The 25,314-nt window shown below is 44.7% G+C and overlaps 1 protein-coding gene across 6 annotated transcripts; it reads right to left on the bottom strand.

Moving 5' to 3' along the window:
• Window positions 1–1,534: 1,534 nt before the first annotated feature.
• NFKBIZ (NFKB inhibitor zeta) lies at window positions 1,535–10,182 on the bottom strand. 6 transcript variants are annotated; one of them, XM_026080551.1, is made up of 12 exons: window positions 9,929–10,182; window positions 8,642–8,784; window positions 7,721–7,757; window positions 7,520–7,626; window positions 6,656–7,419; window positions 6,106–6,211; window positions 5,637–5,783; window positions 5,219–5,282; window positions 4,421–4,590; window positions 3,956–4,066; window positions 3,675–3,842; window positions 1,535–2,975 (listed from the first exon to the last, which is right to left on the bottom strand). In XM_026080551.1, the coding sequence occupies exons 1-12, from the start codon at window positions 10,155–10,157 to the stop codon at window positions 2,922–2,924; spliced, it is 2,100 nt and encodes a 699-aa protein (XP_025936336.1). In that variant the 5' UTR covers window positions 10,158–10,182; the 3' UTR covers window positions 1,535–2,921. The 6 variants fall into 6 exon arrangements, with proteins under 6 accessions (XP_025936336.1, XP_025936337.1, XP_025936339.1 ...); XM_026080552.1 differs by having other exon boundaries at window positions 7,520–7,623; XM_026080554.1 differs by having other exon boundaries at window positions 8,642–8,781.
• Window positions 10,183–25,314: the final 15,132 nt, after the last annotated feature.

Raw genomic sequence — 25,314 nt, 5'->3', positions numbered from 1 at the left:
ATCATTATTTCTTATTCTTTCGTCTGCTAAAATATTTATAGCCTCCTCTGTCACCTTACCTCAGCAGGAAAAGCCATTTTGGAGACTTCCAGGGACCAGTTTTTGCAGAGAGCAGGAGCAGATGAGAATATCTACTAGCACTCCCCTGAAGCACTCAGCTGACTGAAGATGAGTTTTCTACATTTTCTTTTTATGAAAGGCGCAACAGAAGCCAGCAGAGTCAAGTCAAACCCATGAATCATTAAAAACCAAACCACAATGGTTCAGATAAAGGGTACAGTCTAGTCCAGTATAACATCTGCCACAGTGACCATTAGCAAATCCCCAGGGACGAGCAAGAGCAGGGCAAGCCTGTATGATTGTATTCCCCAAATACCATCCCCGCACTCTTCAGTACGGGTGACCACCTCATTTGGTTAGGCGGTTCAGTAACCCTCCACAAAAAGGTCTTTCTTCCAAGCGCCTGCCCAGTCCCTCCTTGAATCAACACACTATTTGCTTCTACCACATTCTTTGACTATCTCAGAGAATCACATCCTGCTGCCTGCTTTGCACTTGATACCTTAATTCCTCTAGGTTTTATACTGAAAGGCACAGTGATCAGTTAATTCCTATTCAGTTTCTCTGGCCAGTCATGACTTTGCAGAGCTGTCAAATCCGCTGTCAGTCATCACATTTCCTAGCTGAAGTCCTAATCTTTCAGCTGCTCCCTGTAGGGAGGCTCTTTCACACCTCCAGGCTTGTTCCAATTCTAAAACACTTTCACACAAGGGGATACAGTAGCAGTAAGGTGGGGGTGAACAACACATTTATACAGTAGCATAAAAACATTCGCCCCCTCAGTTCCTTTCCTATGGCTTCTTAGTGATTTGACTGTTGCTGAGCACTGAGCTAGTAAGACATGCCTGTCATGGCAGACAATCCTTGCTCCTGCAAGTTCATGATCAGTTCAGAGCCCATCTTTTTGTGGCATGGGGATAATCTTTCCCCATATGCACAACTTCATTTATTTATGCAGACTTTCATCTGCGCTAAGTTGACTGCTTGTACCTGAGCTGTAAGAATGGAGGTCAGAAGCAAGGAAGTCATGGGGAAAGTAGGTCGTCAAAAGCACTACCATTTTTCTAAGCATACAGTGAAAACAGTCCAGAATAAAAAGAGAGGATCTGCTGTGAGAGAAACTAATTGTTCATGTGAGAACCAGCAATTTGGACAAATAAATGGATAACTCTTCCCCTTTAGGGCACAGCTATCCAATACATAGGCAAACCAACTGCAAAGTGCACGGCCTAGAAGACCCAAGCACCAGCTACAAAAAAAGGAGGCATCAGACAGGAATAAGCACCAACACTGGGAAGGAAAGATCACCTCATTTCATCCTTCGCAAATGAACCTTCAGCCTCAAAACAACTGCTTTCCACACAATTCTTCAGTGCTGGTAGTAACTGGTTGTTATAGGACAAAGCAACAGGCTAAAGCAGTTTATTTCAAACCTGATTTCATCAATATTTATAACACAGACAGTAACCACAAAAAATTTTAATTAACATGTTTATTCAAACAAGTTACATGAGACCTTCCAAGAAATACATCATAACTAGGCCTTGGCATATCAAATTTTTCCACTTAGCTTGTCTACAAGACATACTTCTTCAAAACAGCACAGACTAATTAAATGGTTACAGAAGAAAACTGCATGGGATGCACAAATAGTTTAAGAGCAAAGATACCATACTGAGAACATCACTGGATTACAGCTCACCATGGAAGTCTTCCTGACAGAACAGAACACAACTGTACAGCATCACTAGTAAACATCTTGCATTAACAGCCATAGTTAATAAAAAATAGAAAAAAGTTAACTTCAAATATTACTTGGCTATCCACTATACCTATAAGGTAAAACCATAAATGGACTAACTGCTTAGGAGGTGAAGAAACACTAAGCCTCTAGAATTAACTAGAGCCCAATTCAGCAAATTACTTATGCATGTGCTGAAGTCCTACTGACACCAGTGGGCTTACACATTTAAGTATTATAATGAACAAGAGATTTCAGCATGCATCTAAAGTTAAGTACATGCTAAATACTTTCACTGAATCAGGACCATATTCTTCAAAGCATGACAGTTATACACTATTTAAGTCATATTTCTCCCTCAATCTATTGCCCTGTCAACAGAAAAACCCTGTACTGCATACAATAAAAACTGATATTGTCCCCTGAAGAAACAAGGCTTTGTTATATTAACTCCAAAAGCAGATGCAAATCACCGCCAGGGAAAAATTGACCTTGACTGTATTTTTGGTCTTCAGTCTTTCAAAATCAAAATTCACACGATTTGCACCAGTATAAAGTTCCATACACAACAAGTTCAAGATCAACACTTGTTTTTTTCAGTTCATTCTCCAAGCTCTCAGTAAATTCTATACAGCTGTACAATAATGCCAATGACTATAATCCTGCACAAGATATTGGAAGAAAGCTACAAAGTATATAAATAAATTTTCAGCTTCAAAAATATTTGATTTCTCCTACACTTACTATTTAAGTGCGATTAAAAACAAAAAGCTACACAATGTTGTCATCTAATAGCTCTCCAAAAAGGTTTCCTGTAGCATTGTCTTTGTCCAGAAGTCATTCATCTTGCTGTTTAAATAAATCAGTCCTGCCGTAGCTACGAAATCCAGGTATCCAGGCAAAGGTTCCACATACTKGGGAATGAAACATTCCCATTTGCTCGGAGGAATTAGGGTTTTTTTTCTTATATAACCCACTATATGATAGTGAACAAAATACTTTTGTTTCACAGAAACAACTAACATTTGCCCACACCAGGCAAATGGTCTATTTACAGATATATTAGGACTGCCTAACTGACAGTGAGTGTAAGTTAGCTGAACTCCAAGAAACACGGAGTTTAAAACGGCGACACTCTCTGCTGAATCGCCTTCCCTTTTAGGATACGTCTTATCTAGAGAAGAGAAAGAGACAAAAGATTAAGTATTCATCACCCTAAAGTGTGTCATATCTGAAAAGACATGAAATACCTAGAGGCCCAATTCTGCATTCCTCATTTATCTAAGGCCAGATTCTGAGTTCAGCTGCACCAGAATTGATCTAATTTTTCATGATTAGAATCAATTAAAGGAATCAGAATTACTCAGTTACTTAGCTTATTAGCTTCTTCGGTCAAGAGCCATCTTTGTTATATATTTATATAGCTTCTAGGAAACAGGGATTTTAGGCTGTGATTCAGGCCTAAGAACTGCTGTTAATTATCACAAAAACAGCAAGAACATGATCATAGGCCGTACTGAGACAAACTAGAGAAGGTCGGTCAGCTCCTACATGCTGCAAGGTTACATGCTAGTTTGACATTAAAAAGCTTCCGGGATTGAAAAAATAAGAGCTGTAAATGAATTCTGTAATTTCAGGTCTTTATTTTTAATGCCAAGATCAGATCAGACAAGATGCAAAAAATCCTGAAGAAAATAGCATTTTCCAAATCTTCTCTCTAAAAGCTATGACTCAAAACCTAGAAGAACTCTGAGGGCAGTAAGACTTGTTTATTATTTGGAGGATAGAAGTGGAGGATTTGTTTTGCTGCTTTGGGGTTTGGGGTTTTTTTTTGGGGGGGGGGGAGAGAAGGGGGGTTGCTTTTGGTTTTTACCTGTTCTCCTACAGGGCCATCAGGAACCAGATGAACTGGCTGCTCATTCTCCAAGTTTCTGGCACTCGGATCAGCTCCCTTTCGCATTAGCAGGCGAACAGCATCCAACTGACTCATCCGATATTGCAGGCTGGCAGCCACATGTAGTGCTGTGTTGCCATTGTAAGCCTAGAGAAGACAAATACCATGAAGGAGAGGTAGGGGCATGAGTCTCAGGACACTTGCAGTGCCATACATATACACATCCTGGATTATTTCTGCAGCCCAGAGAATCACCATACCTTTGCATTAACAAAGGAGAGACAGTTGGGCAGCTCCACAAAGAGACGAATGAGCTCCAGGTTCGCTTCTTCTGCTGCCAGATGTAAAGCTGTACGACCACTTTTACGATCCTATCAAAAAAGAAATTTGGTGTTTTCTGCAGGTGCTTCACCTACCCAGGGTGAACATGCAGACAAATAAAACAGAAGGCAAAGTAACCATAAAGAGCTCTTGTGTGTAATACATCTATTGAACACATCTGCACTGTAGTTCACTGAAAGTCAATCTGACTATATATTTTAATACTCAGAGCTAATGAACAATGGACATGAACAATTAAGCTATAAGGCGCTTAGAAAGCTTTCAAATCAGTCCGTTTCCTTCGTAATAAATAGGTTGAGACATGGGGCAGGAGAAAGGGACACGGTCAGCTTCCATATTCTCTCAGGAGCTGGCTCTTTACACAAAGCTGTGTTCTTACTTACTTTTGCTTCAACAGAGGCTCCCATTTGTATTAGAGTCTTGATGGTTTCTACCAGGCTTTTGTTTCTCAGCAGAAGATCCTGAACCTCTGGAGAGTGAGGTGGTTGACTGTTTTGCAGTTCATGAAGCACAGCATTATGTGCCAGAACAGCACAATGTAATGCTGTCAAACCTAAACATTAAAAGCAATCATTAATGAACAGTGCAGAACTAATTGACTGGCTGCTTGTTTCAAAAGGACTGTTAAAGGAGCTTCTCCCACTGCCAAGACCAGAGATGGTTCCACATTTCTAAGTGATAGTGACTGCTCCTGAATGCCTCAGTATTTGGGTTGTCAGTCACTGGAGAAGTTTAGTAAAGTACCATGAGATCTCAGCCAGCAGATAATGAAATAACAAAGTTTGATTCTAAGATGTACTTTAGAAAGAGCCATTACAGGGAAAAGAGGTTCAATTCAAACAGCTCTGTTGCCAGAGATTCTGTATCCACTGATATCTCTTTGGTACTCAGACTTTTTAAACAGGGGCCCATTATGACCTATACTCCCCATTACAAACATGACAATTACTCTCTAACAGAAGCAGGGAGGAGGAAAAAGGCCCTGACAGGCAGAGACTACCTTTTTTTTTTTTTTAATCTGATATGCCATTTGTAATGTAATTTCAATTGTAACTGCAAATTGCAACTTGGCAAAGATATACTCCATTTTATTGCTTCTCACCGAGGATAACATTCATGAGCAGCTATAAAATATTATAACATCCAGTAATTCTGTAAGTTATAAACTCATAGCTACTCACCATCATAGTTTGTTGCCTCAAGGTCCACATACTGATTGCTTCCCACAGCTCCCTTTTGGATTGCCTGCAAAAGTGGAAACAGATATGCATTTAGATCTATGCAAAACACATTTCCTCAAGCCTGTATAGAGTCTTGCTGCAATGAAGTTGCAATAGGTAATAGCATTAAGAGACTTATTGTTTTAGTATACTGCAGGATTCCACCAAATTAATCCAAATTAATCCAAAATGTTAGCAAGAATCTTCAGAAATTCAGCATCACTTTAAGCCGTTACTGTGGAGCCCTGGAACATATTTACAAGGCCACACAGAGTGAGAGATAGGGGGAGGTGTTGCATTTTCAGAATTTTCCAAGACAACTAATATAAGTTTAAGCATCACGGGTAGGGAACAGCTACATCATCCGTCTGATCCTTACCTGAAGGACCTGGGCATGCCCCTTCTCAGCACAAACATGCAATGGTGTTCTACCCCAGCAGTCTGTGGTGTTGACTTGAGCCCCCAAGCTAACCAAGTCCTGCACAATGAGATGCTGATTAGCAGCCACAGCCACCTGGAAGGCACTCTGCAAACATTGAGAAGAAAACAAGCTATTAGTCATCTGATCTCTAACAGGAAACAGCAACTAAAACAAAAATCCTAGCTGCCTGGTCTTATTTAAGCAGTGATTACAAATACCAGGAAGCCAGGACAAATAAAAGTCGAGCATATAGTTTTACCAGCTTAAAGTGATTTCAAAAAAGTATTAATAGCTCAAGGATAATACTAGTATGTAGGCTAAATCTCAGGGTTGACATTAAATAATCATTTGGCCACACCTTCCTCAAAGTCCAGACATGCAGAACTCGGGTGCACAAAGCAGGTGCAAAAAACTTTGAGAACCTCACCTGGCCATTGTGCTCTTTAATATCCAGCATGTGCAGGGCAGCCATCTTCCTTGCAAGAACATAGGAGAGAGCTCGTCGGCCCTGGGCAACAGCAATGTGAAGGAAGCTGCAGGGAAAAAGGGAAGCAGTTACACATCCATATAAGCAGGGGCTCAAGTCAGTAGAGATCCAAGTGTGCATTATGCAAGGGGTGTTATACTGCCAGCTTCAGATACCTCATTTAGGTGACTAAGATGGGAAAACAGGCAAATTCTTCCCAGGGCAATTCAAAGCATCTAAATTAGAATCTTTTTCTCTCCTTTCACTAGATAAAAATCTAACAGTAAGCGCCTGAAATTAAATGGTACAAATACCTTACCTAAGTGTGCTGCAACTCTATGCTTCGCAGCTTGTCAGCAGCGCTGTGCGTTTCATTTGATTACAGAAACTATTGCACTCAAGACAAGTAATGTTAATGAACAGCTTCCAGTACAACCCAATGGTCCACCAAAAGCTGTACAGAAATACTCCGACCTTCTACTTCAGAAACACTGAGATAAACAGTACTCACGTGTCTCCATCCGCATCTTTTGTGAGGAACTGATCTTGAGAGATATTAGCCAGTTTGTTTTCCTCCTGCTCCACTTGCCATTGAAAAAATGACTTGCCCAGCTGTGCTGTGCTTCTGGCAGTGTTTTGGTGTGATAAAGAGACATTCAAAGTAGCCAAAGAGACACTGCGTTCAAGGCTACCACAGATGTTATTGGGAATCAAGCTGAAGTTCACAGTATGGGTGCTGGCATCAGCCTGCAGGTGAGCACTGGTCAGGGGCTGCAAGGGAGTGGATATATTCTCTGAGCCTTCAGAATCATTCAAGAGAGAGGAGAAACTTTGTGATGGACAATACTGCAGTTCATGGCTCTCAAAGGTATTCTGCTGGTAGCTGGGAGACTGGTCATTGGCAGAAAAGGGCCTGTACTCCAGGGATGGATCCAAAGTGTAATTCTGTGATAAATCCTGGTTCTGCGATGCAGGAAACTGGTAATGCTGAGGAGGATCAAGCATATGCTGGGAGGTGTGTTCTTGGAATGCTTGGTACTTCTGGGATGGGGAGAAAGCCTGCGTTCCCGGGCTGTCTTGGTATTGCTCCCTGGGTGAGTTATGGTTAGAGACAGGGTGCAACCAGCTAACCTGCACTGTATTCAGAGAGACAGGGCTTGACTCGTTCTTAATGTTTATGATGTTCTGAAGCAGATCAGAACTGCTATCGTGCTTTGGTTCATTTTTATGAGTCTCCTCCATGTTGTCCATAGAAGTTGGTGTCTGGGGTGGTGTCTGCCAGAAAAAAAAAACAAAATTTAGGTATTATTTAGTTGGCAATTTCTGGTTATACAAAGCCAACAAAAATAAAGCACAGTAAAATTAGTAAGTTTACCAGGAGGTGTGGGTGAACAGTAGCTTGGCGTTTGTAAGAAGGTCCATCAGAAAGGTGCTCAGGAGCCTTTCTTTTGCCACTGTGGCCGAGTATGCTCTTGAGCTCTGCTGAAAAGAAAATGAATTTAGTATCCATTTTGAGGTTACTCTTACAATCTACTTTTAAAATATTATTGTGGGGTGTTTAAAAAAGGTTTTATACCTGTGTACTGTTCGTAGTTCACCAGTCCTCCTTGTGTCTATTGAAAAAAATAGAAATTATTCCATTATTATAATGTTACTTCAGGGATAAGAAAACAAAAGCAGAGCTTTACTTCTATAAACATAGCATATACCTTAGAATAATTCTAATACATGATTTTTTTAGCCTTAATTAAAAGCAATTACATTAAAGTTGGAAAAGAGGAAGTTTTATGAAACTTGAATAAAACCAGCCTTTTTCTTAAGGCTTTGAGCTATTTCTTACAACACCACAGAACTAAAAATCTAGAGAAAAGACACTGCTCCTTAGTAAGGTCTAAGGATTTGATGTAAATAAGCCTGCAAATTTTTTCCTGCTTCAGTACCATGAACTTTTCTGTATGGAAAATCCCCCCCCCCCCCAACAACACATGTCTAGGAAATCCAAACTCACTCAAAACAACTACTCTAAAGAATCTCCCTCCTGGATCTTCCCAGCTTTTCCTCATATCTTCTGCTTTTATCTTTCCAAACTAGGCTCTGCCATCACACTACATGCCCTGTACAGCATGGAAGAGTGCAATAGCATGACAAGCTAGTAAGTGGTTCTCTTCTGAGAAAGTTCCCTACTCTTGTAATGAATGACCTCACATGAGTTAACAGGGAGTTTTCATTGTTTCACAATACCAACACATCTATCTGAACTCCCTTTGGAAAATAAAGCTTAGCAAGTGCATTGCTAAGTATCTCCTTCTCCCATAGCAAACCCTCTTACTAATTTCTTCCTGGCTCTTTTTCCATTATGCATTGGAAAGGAAAAATACTGACTCCATCCACATCAGATAAAGCCAGTAAACTTGTTTTCAGTCTTATCACATGCCTTTTTTGCCAACTTCAGGAACCATTAAACCCAATTATGTCAGTGCTGAAAAATGTTCATTACCTTGYATTCATCAGTAGCAGAGCCTGAGGACATCTGTTTGCTGCTTCTGAAGTGCAACAGCAGTTCTTTCACCGAGTTCTTCACACGGACCCCCTGGAAAGGTCCTCTGTGTTGCTTTCCTCCCCCCATGTGTTGATCAACTGCTGAAACATGAAACAAAACCAACACTTAAGCCATCAACTCAATTTTCATTAGAAGAAAAAAACACGCTTACAAAAAATAACCTAGAACTTTGCTTTCAAACGAGAGAGAACCCCTTCAAAACAAGATGTTTCAAAGAACTCTCATCCATTTTAGAAGTGTGCAACTTCCTCCAGTTTAAGGAGTCTGGAATCTCCCCCACCCTGGCTTTTGTTGGTAAAGAGGTGGAAATAGCTAAACACAGGCACTACATTCACATTAATGCTTAAAGAATATTGAATTAGTGAAGTGCTTTTGCCTAACATGGAACTAATTTTTAATTACTCGTGGTTTTGATGTCCATACTGGATGGTCCTGTCCTTTCAGATCCCGTTTGTTTCAAAGCTCAAGCATAACACTCCCCCAAGTCACCTCTCCTGTTTCATAACTTCTCTAAAATGAGATCCGTTTTGAGGCTTTAAAAACAGAAGTGAAAGACCGGAAATCATGATTTCATGGACTCAACTTGAGTCAGGAAATAATATGACTCAAGAAGGAAAGCACAAGGTTTAGCAGATAAGTATTATACACACAACCACACACAACATATGTACTATATGCATATCTAAATATATGTATATACACACACATTCAAACCTGAAAAGAAAAAAAACAGACTAACAAACCTCAGAAAATTTCAAAACATGCAAGGTTAGAGATCAAGTTCCAAATTACAGAAGCTTCTGATAAAAAAAGGAAGTAAATAATCTCTCTAGGGGTTTCCTTGCACCTCACCATAACTACCTCACCACAGGGCCTACGAAGACTCTAAATGTGAAAATAAAGATCACCCGTTCATAGAAAGCCTTTTCTGGCTTTTTTTTTTTTAAGATGGGGGGGGGGGCGGTTGGCAAACAAAAATCTCACAGCAAACCGAGCCACTAAAAGCAGCCCGAAAGTCAGGCGAGGGGGGAGAAGCCCCTCCCGGAAAGGAGCGCGGGGTCAGCAGCAAAACCAACGGCCGGACCAATGGCCGCCCGCCCCAGCGCGCCGCCCCCGCGCAACGGCCACGACGCCGCCGCCACAGGCGGGAGCCCCCGGCGCGGGGGGCGGGCGGCTGTCAGCGCAGAGCGGGCGGCCCCAGCGGGGCGGCCGGGCACGCCGTACCTTGCAGCGCGGGGCGGGCGCCGCCCCGGGGGTCCCTCCGGCCGCCGCCGCCGCGGCTGCTCACCGAGAGGTCCGAGTCGGAGCCCGGCGAGCCCGGGGCCGAGTGAGCGGGCGAGCAGCTGCCCTCGCTGGAGCGGGGCGAGGCCCCGTAGAAGTAGGCGAGGTTGATGGGGCTGCTCAGGGCGCCGCCGCCGTCGGGCGCCGCGTCCCGGCTGCTGTCCACGATCATGGCGCCGCGGGGCGGCGGGCGGCGGCGGAGGAGGGTGGCGGGCGGCGCGGGCAGGGGCGCGGGCACGGCCAGGGCTGAGCGGCGGACTAGCGGCAGCGGCAACGAGTGGGGGCGGTGATGGCCGCCGCGGCCCCTTATAGCGGCTCCGCCCCGCCAGCAAGGGGCGGGGCCGCGGCCGCGGGGGGCGGGGCCGGATGGGCGGCGGGGCGGGGTCGCGCTTCCCGTAAAGGCGGTGGTTGGGGGCGGGCGACGCCCGTTGGGCGGGGGCGGGCGACGCCCGTTGGGCTGCGGCGGGCGGGGGGGAGCGGGGAACCGGGGCGCATTTATACGCACACTTATATACGCGCACACATACACGCCCTGCACCTCTTCCCTGGTTTGGGGGGAGCCCCTCGAGCCCGTGTGGCCCCTGCAGCCTTTGGGGGTGGCCGGCCTGGCCCGGGGCCCTCAGGCGGTGCGTGCAGGCCCCGTGGCACTTCAGGCTAGGCCCCATGGGCCCCCTTCCTCCGGGGCACAGCCAGGGCCCGGGGTCTGCGGATGCGGGCCGGTGCCCGCCGCCGGCCTGGGGGAGGCGTCGAGGTGCTGCTGCGCCCCGAGCACCAAGCGGCCCCGCTGCAGCCTTGCAGGGAAGGGGAACGGGACGGGGACGGGAGGAAATCCTGCCGCCTCCCCTGCAGGGCTGCACGTGGAGGTCTCCCCCGCTCCTGTGGCCGCGTTTGAAGTGAACGAAAACCTCCATCTTCCCCCGCCTTGGCCATGGCAGCTGCGGAGATGGAAAGAACGGGCTTCGCTGTCCCCGTCGCGCACGAGGCGCACCAACGCCCCTGTCCCCGCGCACAGGCACAGCACTCTCCGCAGAGGAGGCTGCACCGAGTCCTCGCTCCTGCTCCTTTGGGGCCTCGGTTAAGGCAGCGCTGACTTGCCGGGCTGGGGTTTTCCTGGTCGTGTGCGTGAGGTGACAAGTGGGCAGCATCCAGAGAGAAGGGAAACGTGAGCGGTTACTCACGACACATATGAGTCACCTCTCTTCATGTCTTATCTGAGTGTGTAGTAGGCAGGGGGCAGATACGAAAGCTACTGTGTTTTTAGGTTGCGCCCTGCTCTGGTGGTAGCGTCCCTCCTCAGAGACTAGCAGAGAAAAGTGAGTAAGTAATACCATGCCAAAACTGAAAGCGGGAGAAACTATATGCCTGTGATTACTATTAACAACATTACTGATTTATTAGCAATATTCACAGGGGAGATTCCTCAGATTTCTGCTTTTTAAAAAATGTTTTTGCTTTCTTGGTTTCCGCTGACGTCTCCATCTTCTAAAATACAAGCATTAAAAGTATGGGTTGGTCCACATAACGATGTGATTAGGATGTTTTCAGCACTCTGGCTGCCTCAAAAAGTATGTAGTTAAACACCACAGTATTTCCAAAGTATATTATGTAAATTGGAGGTCTATAATTTAGGTTATTATACATGTTTTAATGGTATTAAAAAACAACTGAGAGGTGCAACATAAAATTATATTAATCAATTGCGAGGACGCAGGAGGGAATTACTTTGTATTTTTCAAATATTTTTTTTCCTGACAGGTGAAGGAAGAGTTTCATTTGGAATTATACACACAGTTTTCTTTTCCAAAGACTGTTGTTTTAAGCTTTAGGTTGAATTTATGCAAGCACAGTAAAATTTGCAATGTAATCTATAAAAATGAAAGCAGACACTAAGTAGTGCCAGAAATAGCACAGTCTAATAAATTTAAAAATTCATTTGCTCCCTAATCAGGAGCTGCCTCCCAGGTGAGCATTCTCACTGATTTCAGTGAACCTCTTTATGCAAGGAAGAATCTGTGAAATCAGGCCATGTGTTTTAAACATGCAAAAAGATCCTTCTCTGTTGTTCTCAAAACCCTAGATCTCAATTAAGATATCTTAGCCTTAGGTAGCTATTTTAATCATTTCTTTGTTAAAAAGCATTTGCTGATCAGAGATCCTTTAGCTCTGGAATGCTCTTTGCACACTTGGTAACTGATGGAGGGATCCATAACAGCTTTTGGGGAAACAGATCTGACTGATCAAACTTTACATTTACATCATTGCCACATAACCAAGAAAGCAAGCAGTTTTAAATATAATGGCAGCTTAATCTAGTTGTTAGGGTCTCCCACTACTACGGCAAATGGATCTTGTCTTTTAACAAGCAAACAATAATGTGAATCTCAGAAATATATCATTCAAAGAATTAGATTCAGCATTATAGTGGTCTGTAATTATCTTTAACATTTCATGATTAAAAGTGGATTTCAAACCAAAAGTGGATTTCACTTATAAAACACATGCAGGGAGAGGCAGACAGTGTCCTGATCATTGCCATTCAGTAATGATCTTGGAATTTACTTAATTAAAGATTAGTCTCCACAGATGAATGAAAATTATTCTATAAAATATGATTTTAATGAGGTTTTTATTTTAGTTTAAAGAAGAGGGTTTGGGATTTTTTTTCTATTCTGTTCTGACATTCCTACTCTACTGGGGGCTGAATTGCTGACTTGCTCTCATTTTACCAAGTAAAATCTACTTCAGGCAACACTGATACCTTAATTCATAATTCTTTCAACAGTGACATCTTATTTATCAGGTCTTTTGACACAAAACTACTCCCAGTCAAAGCAGATTAGGACAAGTCTAATTCCAGTGAGCTCTGTAACAAAAGGCTCTTTCAAAAATACACACACCCATCTGTTGCACAAGATGAGTTGGCTCTTGACAGCCCTGTACTCTCAAAGTGCTTCAATGTAAGTTACTGGCAAATTATTGCTACATTTATACATTGAAATTACTAATGCTGCAGACCTTGAGTATTTGGGGGGGTCCAAATGCTACGTAACATCTGTGGCGACCAAAACCCTAGCAGACAACTTCAGCGTAAGAAAGTTCCTCCTGGGCAGGGTAGCAACAAAAAGTGGCTGTCACCTCCTCTCCTCACAGGAAGCCTGACAGAGGCTGTATTGGCAACAAGAAACCAAAAAAAATGGGGGTTGGCTGGGAAGGAGCTGCAGGGGCACAGCGACTAGGCAGCTCCAGCTTCCTTTGGCTGTGCTGTAATGCAACGTAATCCATCGGCATCCAGAGCCGGAGAAGGTGAGCGTGGAGGAGACTGCCTCAGGTCTCTGACTGCTGGCATCACAAGTTTTTATTGCACCACCTTCATCTACAACAATGTATCAATAATGCCAACTAGCGGCCAGTATTAGCAACATTTTCCCAGATACCTTTCTTAAACACATCTACAAATAGTGAGATGTGCTTATATTGGTACCTCAGGTCACTGCAAAAATAAGAAACAAAATGCATTTGTTGCCAAATCAAAAATCCTTCTTCCTTCTCTTCAAAATATAGCCTGGATAAGTTTCGTAGAATTAAAGCTTATCAGTCTTGTTCTAGGTTATACCTACCCATATACTTGATCACTGAAACAGCTTTGATCACTGGTTTTGAGTGGGCAGCCTGTGCACACCCATGAGCTACTTGTAAGGGATGTGAAAATTCAGATAAGAAAAAAAAATGCAACTGTCTCAAAGTTTACACTCAGTGGTTAAGGGTCTCTGCCTCCATTGGAAAAATCGGAAAGGTTGAAAGATGAGATCTTTGACTTCCACTACCAACTCAACAGCTAGGTTAGTCACAGTTATAGGTCTCCATTTTGCTCTCCTATTTAGAGCCAGCACTGAGGAAGGATGCACTGAATATGCTGTACCGGGCTTTCTCATCATGAGGCCTCAAATAATTGTTTTCTTGTTATGAGGAAACAGCTGCCCTAATTTGAAGCAAAATCATGAAGCCTATTCAATTTGTTGTTAAAATACATTTCCATTGTTTTCAACACCCTTTTTAATTATAAGATTTTTTTCTCATATTGAGAACAGTATTTTAATAATAATAGCAAAAATTCAGATCGAGGGAGAAATTTTGTTTTGAACCGACTCTGGTTTATCCTTTCTGATGTAAGCTTTGTGGTCTGAGCTACGCCACCACAGGAGAAGGGGAGATCTAGTCCATACTGCAAAATGGCAGTGAGGAAGCTTAATGGAAATGTCCAGGAAAACTACATTAACACAGAATTGATGCACAAGTGGTGTAATTAGTCTTGCAAAGCCCATAACATAAGGTGATAGAGGAAGTGCTAGATGGAGACCGCCTGAGCACTCCCTGCTGTGAAGAGTAGAGAGCTGTTTCGCTCACTGTGACTGCAGAGCACAGGCAGAGATTTGTGCATGGCTGGAAGCACATCCTCCCAATACCCAATACCATCTTCTATAGTTTAGTATGGAAGTGATCACTGCCAATCTAATCCTACATGTAATTAGTTTCTCCCTCTGTTTTGTCAAATAACTTGGCCCCACGGTTTACCCTCATGTTCTGGTCCCCGACTGGTAACAGGGCGCTTACATGAGCTTAATTCTGGATCTCTTTTGAAGAAAGCAAACTAGTCGCTTTGGAAGAAACCTGGGCACAGTTTACTCCAGGACCACTCCCCAGAGGCAGGATGGGCAAAACTGTGCCAGAGTTGTCTTCCTCTATGTAATATTACCCTCCAAAAGGGTATCCTACCTGGTCTCCCCCCTCAAAAAGTCCCCTTACAGCTTCAAGTCACTCTCCAACATATGCAACATCTTCTTGTTTTAAAAGCAGCACAGTGTGAGCTGTGACACACTATTTTAGGCATGTGAAGTTGAAAAAAAACATAAAAAATGTGTCCTAGGGAGACCACATGGGGTTCAGAGGAGACCAAGTTAAGCTGTACAGACATGGCCAGTCTGCTGTAGGGAGCAGGCTAGCCTTTACAGGGCCAGAGTGCCTGCACTGCTTGGTCCCTGAGTCACATAGTGGGGTGAATGCTCTAAGGGCTGTAGACTTTAAAAAAAAAAAAAAAAAAAAAAAAAACTAGAAAGTGGGACTTTCCTTTTTCTGTAAAGCAGCGTGTGGATGTCTCTGCAGGGCACGTGGTCTCCCCTGAAAGTGAGAAGTGTGCTGGCTCTCAGAGCACCAGCAGGTCAGAAGGCATCAGAGTGGAATAAACATCTCTCTTTGGCCTCTCCTGAGCCATGAGCCTCAGTGCACCCCACTTCAGCTAAAGTGGCAGAGCACAAACTACTAGTAACGAGGATTTGGTTTTGCAGTGCATTTCTTCTTGTATAACCTTTCTGGTATTTCTTAAACTGGAAATAAAAATGTTACAGCTAACAAATCAGTTGCTTCATGTAGGTGAATATTTGCTGTAAGGATGTCAGATGTTCCTTATTCTCAAATAGGTGTAATTAGCCTCCTGCTGCAGACTTTGAGTCAAGGTGCGTGAATACATCTGCCACACCTCTGTATGCTAGAAGCATTTCCACACAGCACACAAATTCCACACAATCCAACATAACATTGAATTTGCTTTTAAAATAGCATCAAGACAACTGGAGATAAGAGCGTAGTAACTATTTCACTTTTAGAGCCTGTTTAGTATCAATAGGTGGATTTGCTTTACCAATTTAGGAGACCACATGTCAGCATACTGGAAGCAGTCAGTGACATATTTTTGCTCTAAAAGGTAGTGCAGAGGAGTCTTCCCCCTTTGCTATACTTGTATTGCTACATTATTCCTAGTTGTTGGTCTCCAAGACTGTCATTCTAGGATTAACCTAAACTTCAAAAGCGAGCATGTACAATTCTTCATATTAAAGGAAAACTCAGACTATTTATTTCTGTATATCTTTTGGGGCTTGCTCCTTTGATCTGAAAAGAGCCATCGGTTCTGTTTTTTTTTTTCCCCCCCTCAGGGTGTTTGATATTTAAAAAACAAAAAAAAAAGAAAGAAAGCTGGTTGCTCCTAAGTAGATTCTTTCATACTGTGGCTATATAGCAGCTAAAATCAGTACRGAGAAAAAGAAACACCAAACCCAGCAAGTGTTACAAAGCTGCCTATGTTGATCTGAGTTCTTTGTAAGTAAACAGTTTCCCCACACACCTTATATTTGTGGACATTCCTCTCAGCATACTCAATGCCGTGGTTAGTCATGATTTCTCATAAGCTTCTCTATCTCATTAGTTCAGAAGCACTTTGCAGTAGGCACTCATCACTAAGGAAATGCACGCACCACTGATGTCACGGCATATAAATAAGGAGCAGAACTCTCTTTCCCCATACCAAAGGGCAACGTCAGATGTCAACTATGTACCTAGATGAGGTAAATACTGCATGTTCTTGCCTAGAAATATTTTGCTTACTATTTTTACTATTTTTTTATTCTGGTTTAGAAAGGGAGTTAGGATTCCCAATAGCAATGCCCTACTAGCAAGCATTAACTTGTCACATTTGTGCAGTTCCTCAGTGCTGTTAGGGAGTCTCATTGTAGGTGTAAAGGTTTAAGCGTGAACTTTGCTCACGTCTCATGCTGAAGGACTTTTTCCCCCAACTCGGGCAACCAAGCTGGGCCATAACCCGTTATTCTGAGCCCACAGTAATTTTTCTTGTGTGCTGTCAGCTGCAGGAACCTGTGCTGTAACCACAGCAGGTGAGTTAGGCTCAAGCGGACTTTGATTTCAGTCTTCTTACGTTCCACAAACAAGAACCATTTTAACCACCTGTAAAACAAAATCTGGTAGGGAATGCAGAGCTGTCCTCTGCAATGCAGCATCACTGTTCAACTGTTTAGTACAGGAAGAGGAAAAAGCGCTTTATCTCACTGAGAATTTAACCAAGAAAAATATAATTTTTCAAACTGTAATCTGCCCAGGACCCCGCTTTTCCACTCTCTCAGCTCATATGTACAGTACTGGGTAGACTGTCTAAGGTTAAGGTTGCCATATATTCAGGCTTCTCAGACATGTCTCTTCTTCCACTCAAAAATGTTGTCCAGGCAGATTTTGACATGTCCCCCAATTCTTGGACATGGCAAACCAGTCACATCTACTGCACAATACTTCGAACTGGGTTGACATCTTTCCAGAAATCCTAGACGTACTGGCAGCATGTGCGCAGATCAACTGTACGGTACTTGTATGGCAGGCTCAACACCTGCAGGAAGCCTCAGCACTGATTTGCACAAGCCTACACAGATTATGAGCATATACTCGACCCAAGTGTGCATATCTGTGTGCAGGAAACCCCAGAGAGAAATAAGACAACCACAGTAAAAGAAGGACACTTGTACCATGTAAACTTGATGCAAAGCTTATTGAAGTGAATGCGCTGGCTGTTCACGTCTTATGTCTTGACCTTATTTCAGTATGATTTTCATTTTATTGATTTTAAATGCCCTTAGTTCAGACTTCCATTTACTAGAGAAATCCCAGTTTTCAAATCACACGGCTATCTGACCTCGGGAAAGTCCTGAAACTCAGCTGTAGAGTTGTCCTCCATTAGTCAGACCAGAATTCAAGAAACAGGAAATTTTCTCATTTAAAAAGCACCTAAACCAGGGCCACCAAATAAAATTTTACTATGATAAGGAAAATGTTTGGTGCTTCCAAGCAGTGGTGTAAAAAGTTTTCTGGTGCTTGTCATGAACTGTGCATACCAGGGCAGGTTTTGCCTTCAGTTGAATGTGTGCAATCATCTTCAACTGGGACAACGTCACCCATCTGTGCATCAGAATTTGCTGCCACAAATGTCTCAACAATAAGTATCATATTTCAGCATAAAGGACATTATATGATGTTTGTTCTTGCTTCTACAACCTTAACAAGCAATTGCTACACATTTAAAAAGAAATCCATGACAATGGACAGTAATGGCAAATTACAGCAATATATAAATTGCTTATCAGTTAGCATAAAGTATCAAGAAACATGGAAACAAAGCCTTTGATTTAGTGGGACATCATGCAAAACTCAGTTCCCACACATTGGCTTTCTCCTTCAGCTCTCAGCTGGGAAAACACACCGACTACAGCCAGACACATCCTGTCTTACAGACTTTTGCTTTTCACAGACACTAGGCCGTGGATTTTTAATTTCCTGGCAATCGCTTAAAAAGAGATCAGGACTAAAGGCAGCTCTAGTCCCTGCCTCATCCATTCAGTCTCAGGAGACTGTGAGCAGGAACACAAAAAGCACACACAGGGTTTTGCAGCGGCAGAAGCAGAGTTGAGCTGTGCTGCCCCCAAAAGCACAGGGCCAAGCCGGGCTGGCTGTGCCAGCGGCAGAGCAGGGAGGAGGGCTGGAGCCGGGCTTGCTGCCCGCTGCTCTGGGATTCCCGGGGATGGGGAGGACACGCCAAGTAAAACTGCTGGAAGCCAGTTCACCCTACCAGCCCTAGTCACAGCAGGGCTCTGGCATAGGCAAAAGAGGTTGCCGGGCCAGGGCTGCTCTGCCACCCCAGGTGCCCCGAGCTTTGCCCGTGCTCAGCCCCAGCCCCAGGCTCCCACGGCAGAGGGCATTCCCCTCACCTCCTGTCAGCTCCACTAAACGCAAAGGGAAAAACATGGCTTTCCATGCCAATGAAAGGTTTAACTAACCAGAAAGAAGTCACTTGCCTCAAGAACATAACTGGTAGAGGAGTTTCAGCAGGAGCAGAAATATGGCTTCGTTCCCCATGCCCTAGGGGCCATCTGTCCCTCAGCAGCTGGTCACCTGGACCAGCGGATGGAGAGCCCAGGGCATCACGCGTCCTCAACTTGGTTCATGCCTCCAGTCAAGGCAAGATGTCCAAGCTGAAAATACAGTGCTGCAATCTAAGGTATTTGTAAGCTACCCTGCCCATGCGGTATGCAAGTCTCAAACAACTGTTCTGTGGTGGTACAGCCATGCCCCCAAAATACAGTAGTCTAAAATCCAGACCACATTTTGTCCTCTGCAAGAAGCTTAGTGCTGAGCTCCCTTCCCTCCCTGTCACATATGGGAGGCTGGTAATGAACTGGAATGCTGCACAGCCAACCTCACGTGGTAAGCCAGAGAAACCCTCAGCAGATGAGGAAAAGAAGTTTATTCCTTGGTTTATTAAGTTTCATAGTGTAGTTTAAGTTTGTTAAACTTACGTCTTTCCATTCCTCCAAAATTTCTCTAAATTGCAAGAAAGTAGGCATAGATCCCTATTTTTACATGTGTTTTGCCACGCTGAATGCACCATGACCTCATACTCCTGACCTGTAGAAGCTGCCAGGCTTGCATGTTACTGATGCTCTGCTATTCCCAAATTGCTGATGAGCTGCCCAAAAAGAAACTGTAATCAAGATTATACAAAACACACACTCCCACTAACCATGTTTCTTCTGCTCAGCGCTCTAAGAGCTTAGCTTCCCATCCATCCCAAATCTTGAGGGCTATATATATAGTATGATATATATATCATACTATATCCTTCCCTGAAAAAAAAGATTATTTGAGACAGAATTGCTTGAAACAGCTAGGTGATGTAGGGGTAAAAACTCCAGCGATTTCCACTGGTACTTTGCCCCTAAATCACCTGGGGCCTTTCAAAAATCCCGCTGTTCAATGTGTTTTTTTTCACACTTGATCGTTGTCCATTATCCTTCCCAAAAGCCAACTGCTACTCTGTATCCAACCCCAAGACACATCTCACTGGATAATTAGAGCACAAGCCACTTCCAAGGCTATTAGAAGCAAAAAGTAATAATAATAACAAACTTAACAAATTAATATTGTTCCAATCAATCACAGTTTTTAAACAATAGAGCAAATAAAATAATAGTGTACCTTCATGTCGGAAGAGTGAAGCGAGAATTAGCTCTGCGGAGAGCAAGCCGCTACTTTGCGCCCCACTGGCACCCAACCRTCCCTTATGGCCACATCTGTGTGAATGAGTGAAAAGTTCCTCTGAGGTTTAACGGTATGAAACAGAGAAGCAGCAGCAGGGAAACTTTTTTTTTTTTCTCCCTCCCAAACGTCCTGCTTACTCTGGCTTTCTGGTTAAAAAAAAAAAAGAAAGAAAGAAAAAACAGAAAAAAAAACCTACCCCCCCCCCCCCAGTTTCTTACACCTCCAGCCTGCGTACTCACATGGCTCTTTTTATTGGGGTGGTTCGGCTGCAACCTATCTCCGAGCCCCACGGGGAGGGCTGGGGAGGGGGAGGAAGGCTGCGACAGGCGTGCGGAAGCTGTCAGAGGGGCTCCTTGGACTTTTTCAGCGCGGAGGAATTTCCCAGGCAGGGTGAGCCCTTTTGGGGACATTCCCCTGCCACTGAGGCTGGTAGGAAACCCCGGGCTGGTGTAACGCTGCCAGAAAGGAGCTCGAACATGCTGAGTTGTCGCCGTTAGAGTTTCACAGGAAGAACAGCGAGAAGGAGCTTCGCAGCCCCGGGGTAGGCAGAAACATGCAGCATAACTCAGCAGGATTTTTGTCCTGATGCCAAGCTCGTCTCTCTTCCTCGACCACCCTGTACTTTTAGTATGGCGGGTATATCCACAAGTCACCAGGAAGCGTTTCATAGCCCTTTCCTGCCTTGCCACGAGCATGTAGTCCGCACAAGCGGGTGCCTGTGTAGCACTTACGTAGGATGTAAGGGAGATGCTGATGCACCTTGCTGATGGAAGGTGGCAAGCAAGGAGAGGACACCCTCAAACACCCTCAAACATCTCCTGGCTTTGGTGCCTTCCATCAACCCAAGCACAGTTATAACACGGCTCCTGGTGGCTGCCGCACCAGGTAAAAGCACAGAGCAGCTTATCCCACTGTCCATCGCATCCCTGGTGCCTCCTGCACTGGGACGTGGATGTAAAGCCAGGCAAACCGTCAGCCCTGGTCCCCCCCACCCTGCCTCAGCAAGCTCAGAGATGTAGGAGAGCGCTTCTCCTTCCCAAAGGTGATCATTTTGAAACCATCCCCCTGCAGGCAGGAAACGCTGTGTGGGCTCCCTCTTCCTGCTCTCAGCTGCATTATAGCGCTGGAACATATTCAACCGATAATCTTGATGGGCTGGATGCTTTTCTTCGAAATAAGGGCATTTTGTTCCAGCTGGATTTGATATCTGATGGTTTGCTAGGCTGAACGGCCACGGTGCCCTCAGCCCTGCCCAAGGTGCCCAAAGGGCAGTGCCGCGGACAACCTCCCAGCCTTGCTCTCTCTTGTGGCAACTCCTGAGCAGGGCATGACACAGTCGGGGACCCCAGCGGCCACCCAGCACCTTCAGGAGGCACCGAGGGCTCCCCAAAGCCCAAGAGGGGCACAGGTGGGCCTGGCATCAGGGACAGCAGCAGTCGGAGTGCTGCTCAGCTTGCCCAGCCCCTTCCTGCAGGTGCCCACCTCTCCTCCCCCTCTTCTAGTAGCTCCCTCCATAATTAGGATAGCTCAAATGCTCAGTCTCCTCAAGCCATCGAGGAAACTCACTATCAGCCACAGTCGGCACCCTCCCAGGAGCCGCTTGCCTGTACAGGCAGAGGTGGTTCCCTTGCAAAAGGCTCAGTGGACAGGAGAAACCCAAACAGGACGAGAAAGAGAAACTGAGGCACAGAAGGGCAAAGCAACAGAACCAAGGTCAAACAGCAGACACATGGCAGGGCAGGAAAGAAAAGGCATCGCTTCAGTCAGAAAGCACAAATGTCTACGTCATGTTTGTCAGGCAGGAGAGGGATGGGGACAACAGGACAGGGAGGGTGTAAATCTGTTGACACGGACAACTCTACTACCTCTCCAATGGTTGATAAAGAAATTGTTGGGAGTGGGAGAGAGTCATGTATTGGACTCATTTTATGACAATGTAAAGTAATTGCAATATTTGCTTGTTTCTGGAACTCTTGAATTTTTTCATTAGATTTTTGAGCCAGTATCTTCTTTTTTTAAAGTAACTTTTTATTTCTATTTTTACAAAACAAGTAAAAGAATGAGGCACGGCAGAAGCAAAAATAATAATAATGCAAGCACAAAGGACACAAATGATTAAGGTGAAGAAGAAACAGAAGAAAAGATTAGAAGGAAAGAAACAGCCGGGCTCAAAATAGCTGCCTTGCCAGTGTCAAGGGACAATTCCCTTCAAGAAGCTGATTCAGGCAGAGAGAAAGGTCAGGTGGCACTGGAAAGTGTGACTCACCCGACCCCGGGAAAATGAGAGGGCGGGAAGGAGCGAAAAGAGCTGAATGTAGGATGGCAAGGAAAAAAAAAAAAGGTGAATTCTGTGGGGTTCTTCTACTCTTTAGTTCGGGTACTTTTGTCCTGCCTCTCACACATTGAGCTCCAAAGGGCATGTCCCATTTTGAAGCTCTTTTGCGAGAGCCGTGCTGGGGGAGAGCACTCGTGCTGGTCATGTAACTAGTCCCGGTTGTTGCAAACAACCTGCAGTGGAAATTCAGACAAAATGAAAAGGACAGCCTGGTACTGAGCTGAAGCAAAAATAGCAGGTTCATACAGAAGTGCAGAGGGCCCAAGCCTGAGGGCAGCGGATGAAAAGCGCTTGTGTATTTTCAGGGCCGGAAAGGGAAGAGAGAGGATAACAAGTGGAGGGGAGGAGCAAGACAAAATTCTTAATGGGTGGCTGAACCAGGGGATACCGACTCCCATACCGTGGATTTGCTGTCAGATCACACAGCCTGCTACATTTTCCCCATTCCAAGGAGAAATGACTTGAGGTGGGTTTTTCTGTCCTGATAAAGTCTAGCCCTCTGGAGCCTTTGTGACTTCGGAAAAAAATAATCAGGTGTAACAGAACACGTATGGCAAAGTAATCATCCTTAGGAGGACAGTACTAAGCCTACTTGAAGTTATAACATCTATTTTATCAACTAAATTTCATTCTAAAAAGAGTTCCCAATAAGAGATGTTCACCCAGTGGTGTTCATGCCATTCATTTCTAAAACACACCACCCAGGAGTGAGAAAACAAACCATCAGTGGCGGCTATGAGAATATTATACATCGTGGCATATATTTTCCGTTTGAGAGTCATCCCAGACTCTTTTTTCAGTGCCTCCAAACTCTCTTCTGGCCACATTCATTAACTTTTCCCTGAGGTTAACTGGTCTGTTAAGCCTATGCCAGCTGGCACAGTTGGGATGTGGGGCGAGGGGATCCAGCTTCTACCTTCACTTGGGTTTAGTTATGTGCTTACTCTACAACAGGGGCTCATGCAAAATAACTCAAATACTCATAATTCTTTAGCACCTTCCAACAATACCCCTCTGTTCTGTCCCAAGCAGAGAAGTTCCTATACAATTGATGGCAAGAAAATCACAAAACAGATCAACTTATTTCACCCCCAAGGACTATGGAATATTTCCACAAGAAATTAGTGACACCAACAGTGGAAGAGGATAGAGTAATTTGAACAGGATTTTGGACAGTCGCTGCCCAGGTATCAGCTAGGTTAACATCAGAGTTCAGATCTGTGTGACAAGCACCTGAACTAACATTTCAGGAAAGACTCAAAGATCCAGACTCAGGAAGATTAAAAAAAAAAAAAAAAAGTTGCCTTAAGTTTAAATACATTGGTCCTGTATTGTTAATAGGACAGCAAATACGTTAGAAGCTATATAATACCTTGGGAACTGGGGATGCAGTGCTAAACCCTGGGATTAACGCAAGAAGACCMATTTCAACTGGATCAGAAACCCTGCAGTCTCGGCTCTTTGCCAGCTCAGGTGAGCCCCCTATCTACCTGGCCTTACTAGCCTTGCTTTCAGGAATGCAGGTTCAAGTTCCTTCTCTGCTAAATACCTTTGTCAGTTAGGTGAGATACACACCACAAGCTTCAAACAGCACATGGCACACACYGAAAGGCTGCCGGTACACAGCTCCTTATTCTCATTGTAAGCATGTTGGGTTGGTTTTAAAAAGTTCCCCACCTGTTTTATCCGTCACGTCTACATGAATGAAGTTCAAGCATGCAGRACACACCTGAAATCCCAATACACAAGGATTCAAACAGACTGCAAGCGCTATGTTTTGCTGCGGTACCTAACCAAATCTTTGCTATGGCATTACTGGCAGGGAGGGAGTAGAGAATGAGGTGCATGAGCAGCCAGGGGGGTGGGGGGAAGAACTGTTCCTTTTGGACACATTTGGAGAAATGTATGTGGGCATATATATACATACATATATATATATTTTGGGGGGAGTGCTATATCCCAGAAGTGACTCTGTCCCACACAGCCATTGCCACCTTTGGAAACCTGCATATGACTGAATACCCAACCCTATGCCCAAAGGGCCCAAGACCTTTGCACCCACTCCATCCTTCCYTGCATCTCCATCCCGTCCTCCTTCCTTCCCTTCCCACACTCCCATTTCCCCCTCTAAGCATGCCTGGGGCCTCATCTCACACCACACAGCGAAGGATCTCTTGCTCAGTAGCCCTTCTCCCCCCTTTTTTTTTTTTGCTAGAGTGAATGCTGACACAGCTGTGACACAATGGTACTACTACTGCACTTTCAGCTTCCAGGGCAAAAGACAGGGAAAAATAGGAGAGAGGCTGTACATCCCCTTGGCCCTGTTTCCTCGCAGCTACCAGGTGGCATCGCTGAGAGCGGGCTGAGGGTTGAACAGGACCCTTTTGTGCTAGCAGAAGGGGTAAAAACAGCCTCCTGAGTCACACAGCTGCCCAAGCCCCATACTCTCTCTCCTTCAGCAGTCAGCATCAAATAAGAGGGGGGAACTGAGTAAGAGAAAACCCTTCGTGTTACTTGCTCAGTACCCTCTCCGCTAGTCTCCAGAAACTTGTGGTTCAGGAATTTTCTGAGTCAAACAGGGTATTACTGGGTGCTTCCGTCTGAGGAAACCAGTGCACTTGGCAATGCAGCCTGCTTACCTGTTTCCCAGCTGTGAATCCCGGCTGCAGCGCAACTCTGGGACAGCCCTGTAGCGGCCACCTCCCTCCTCCATCCCAGTCCTCAAATCACCCAAGAGGCTCCCTGGCTGTGCTGCGCAGCTGCTCCCTCCCTCCCTCCCCACAACCCCACAAATGCAGCTCGGGGCCTCATGCAGCAGTGGGGACGAGGAACACAGGACACCCCACAGCCCTTCAACACAGCAACTTACTTACAGAACGGAGATCTCACGTTTAATAGCCCACCCGTGATTTTTCTTCTATTACTTGAAGTAAAAACCGTTTGGTTATAAGCTAGAGAAGCAATGCCTGCACTGCCTCAGCTCCATGTTCTTCACACTGCTTTTTTAAAATGAAGTGGCTTAAGGATTTTCCATTGGCCAGCTGGGTTTCTAAAGCCCTTAACAAAG

This window comes from Apteryx rowi, unplaced genomic scaffold (genome assembly GCF_003343035.1).
Source record: "Apteryx rowi isolate R43461 unplaced genomic scaffold, aptRow1 scaffold_524, whole genome shotgun sequence".
Taxonomy (NCBI): domain Eukaryota; kingdom Metazoa; phylum Chordata; class Aves; order Apterygiformes; family Apterygidae; genus Apteryx; species Apteryx rowi.
The sequence above is the reverse complement of the archived record's forward strand: the minus strand, read 5'-3'. Positions and strand labels throughout refer to the sequence as shown.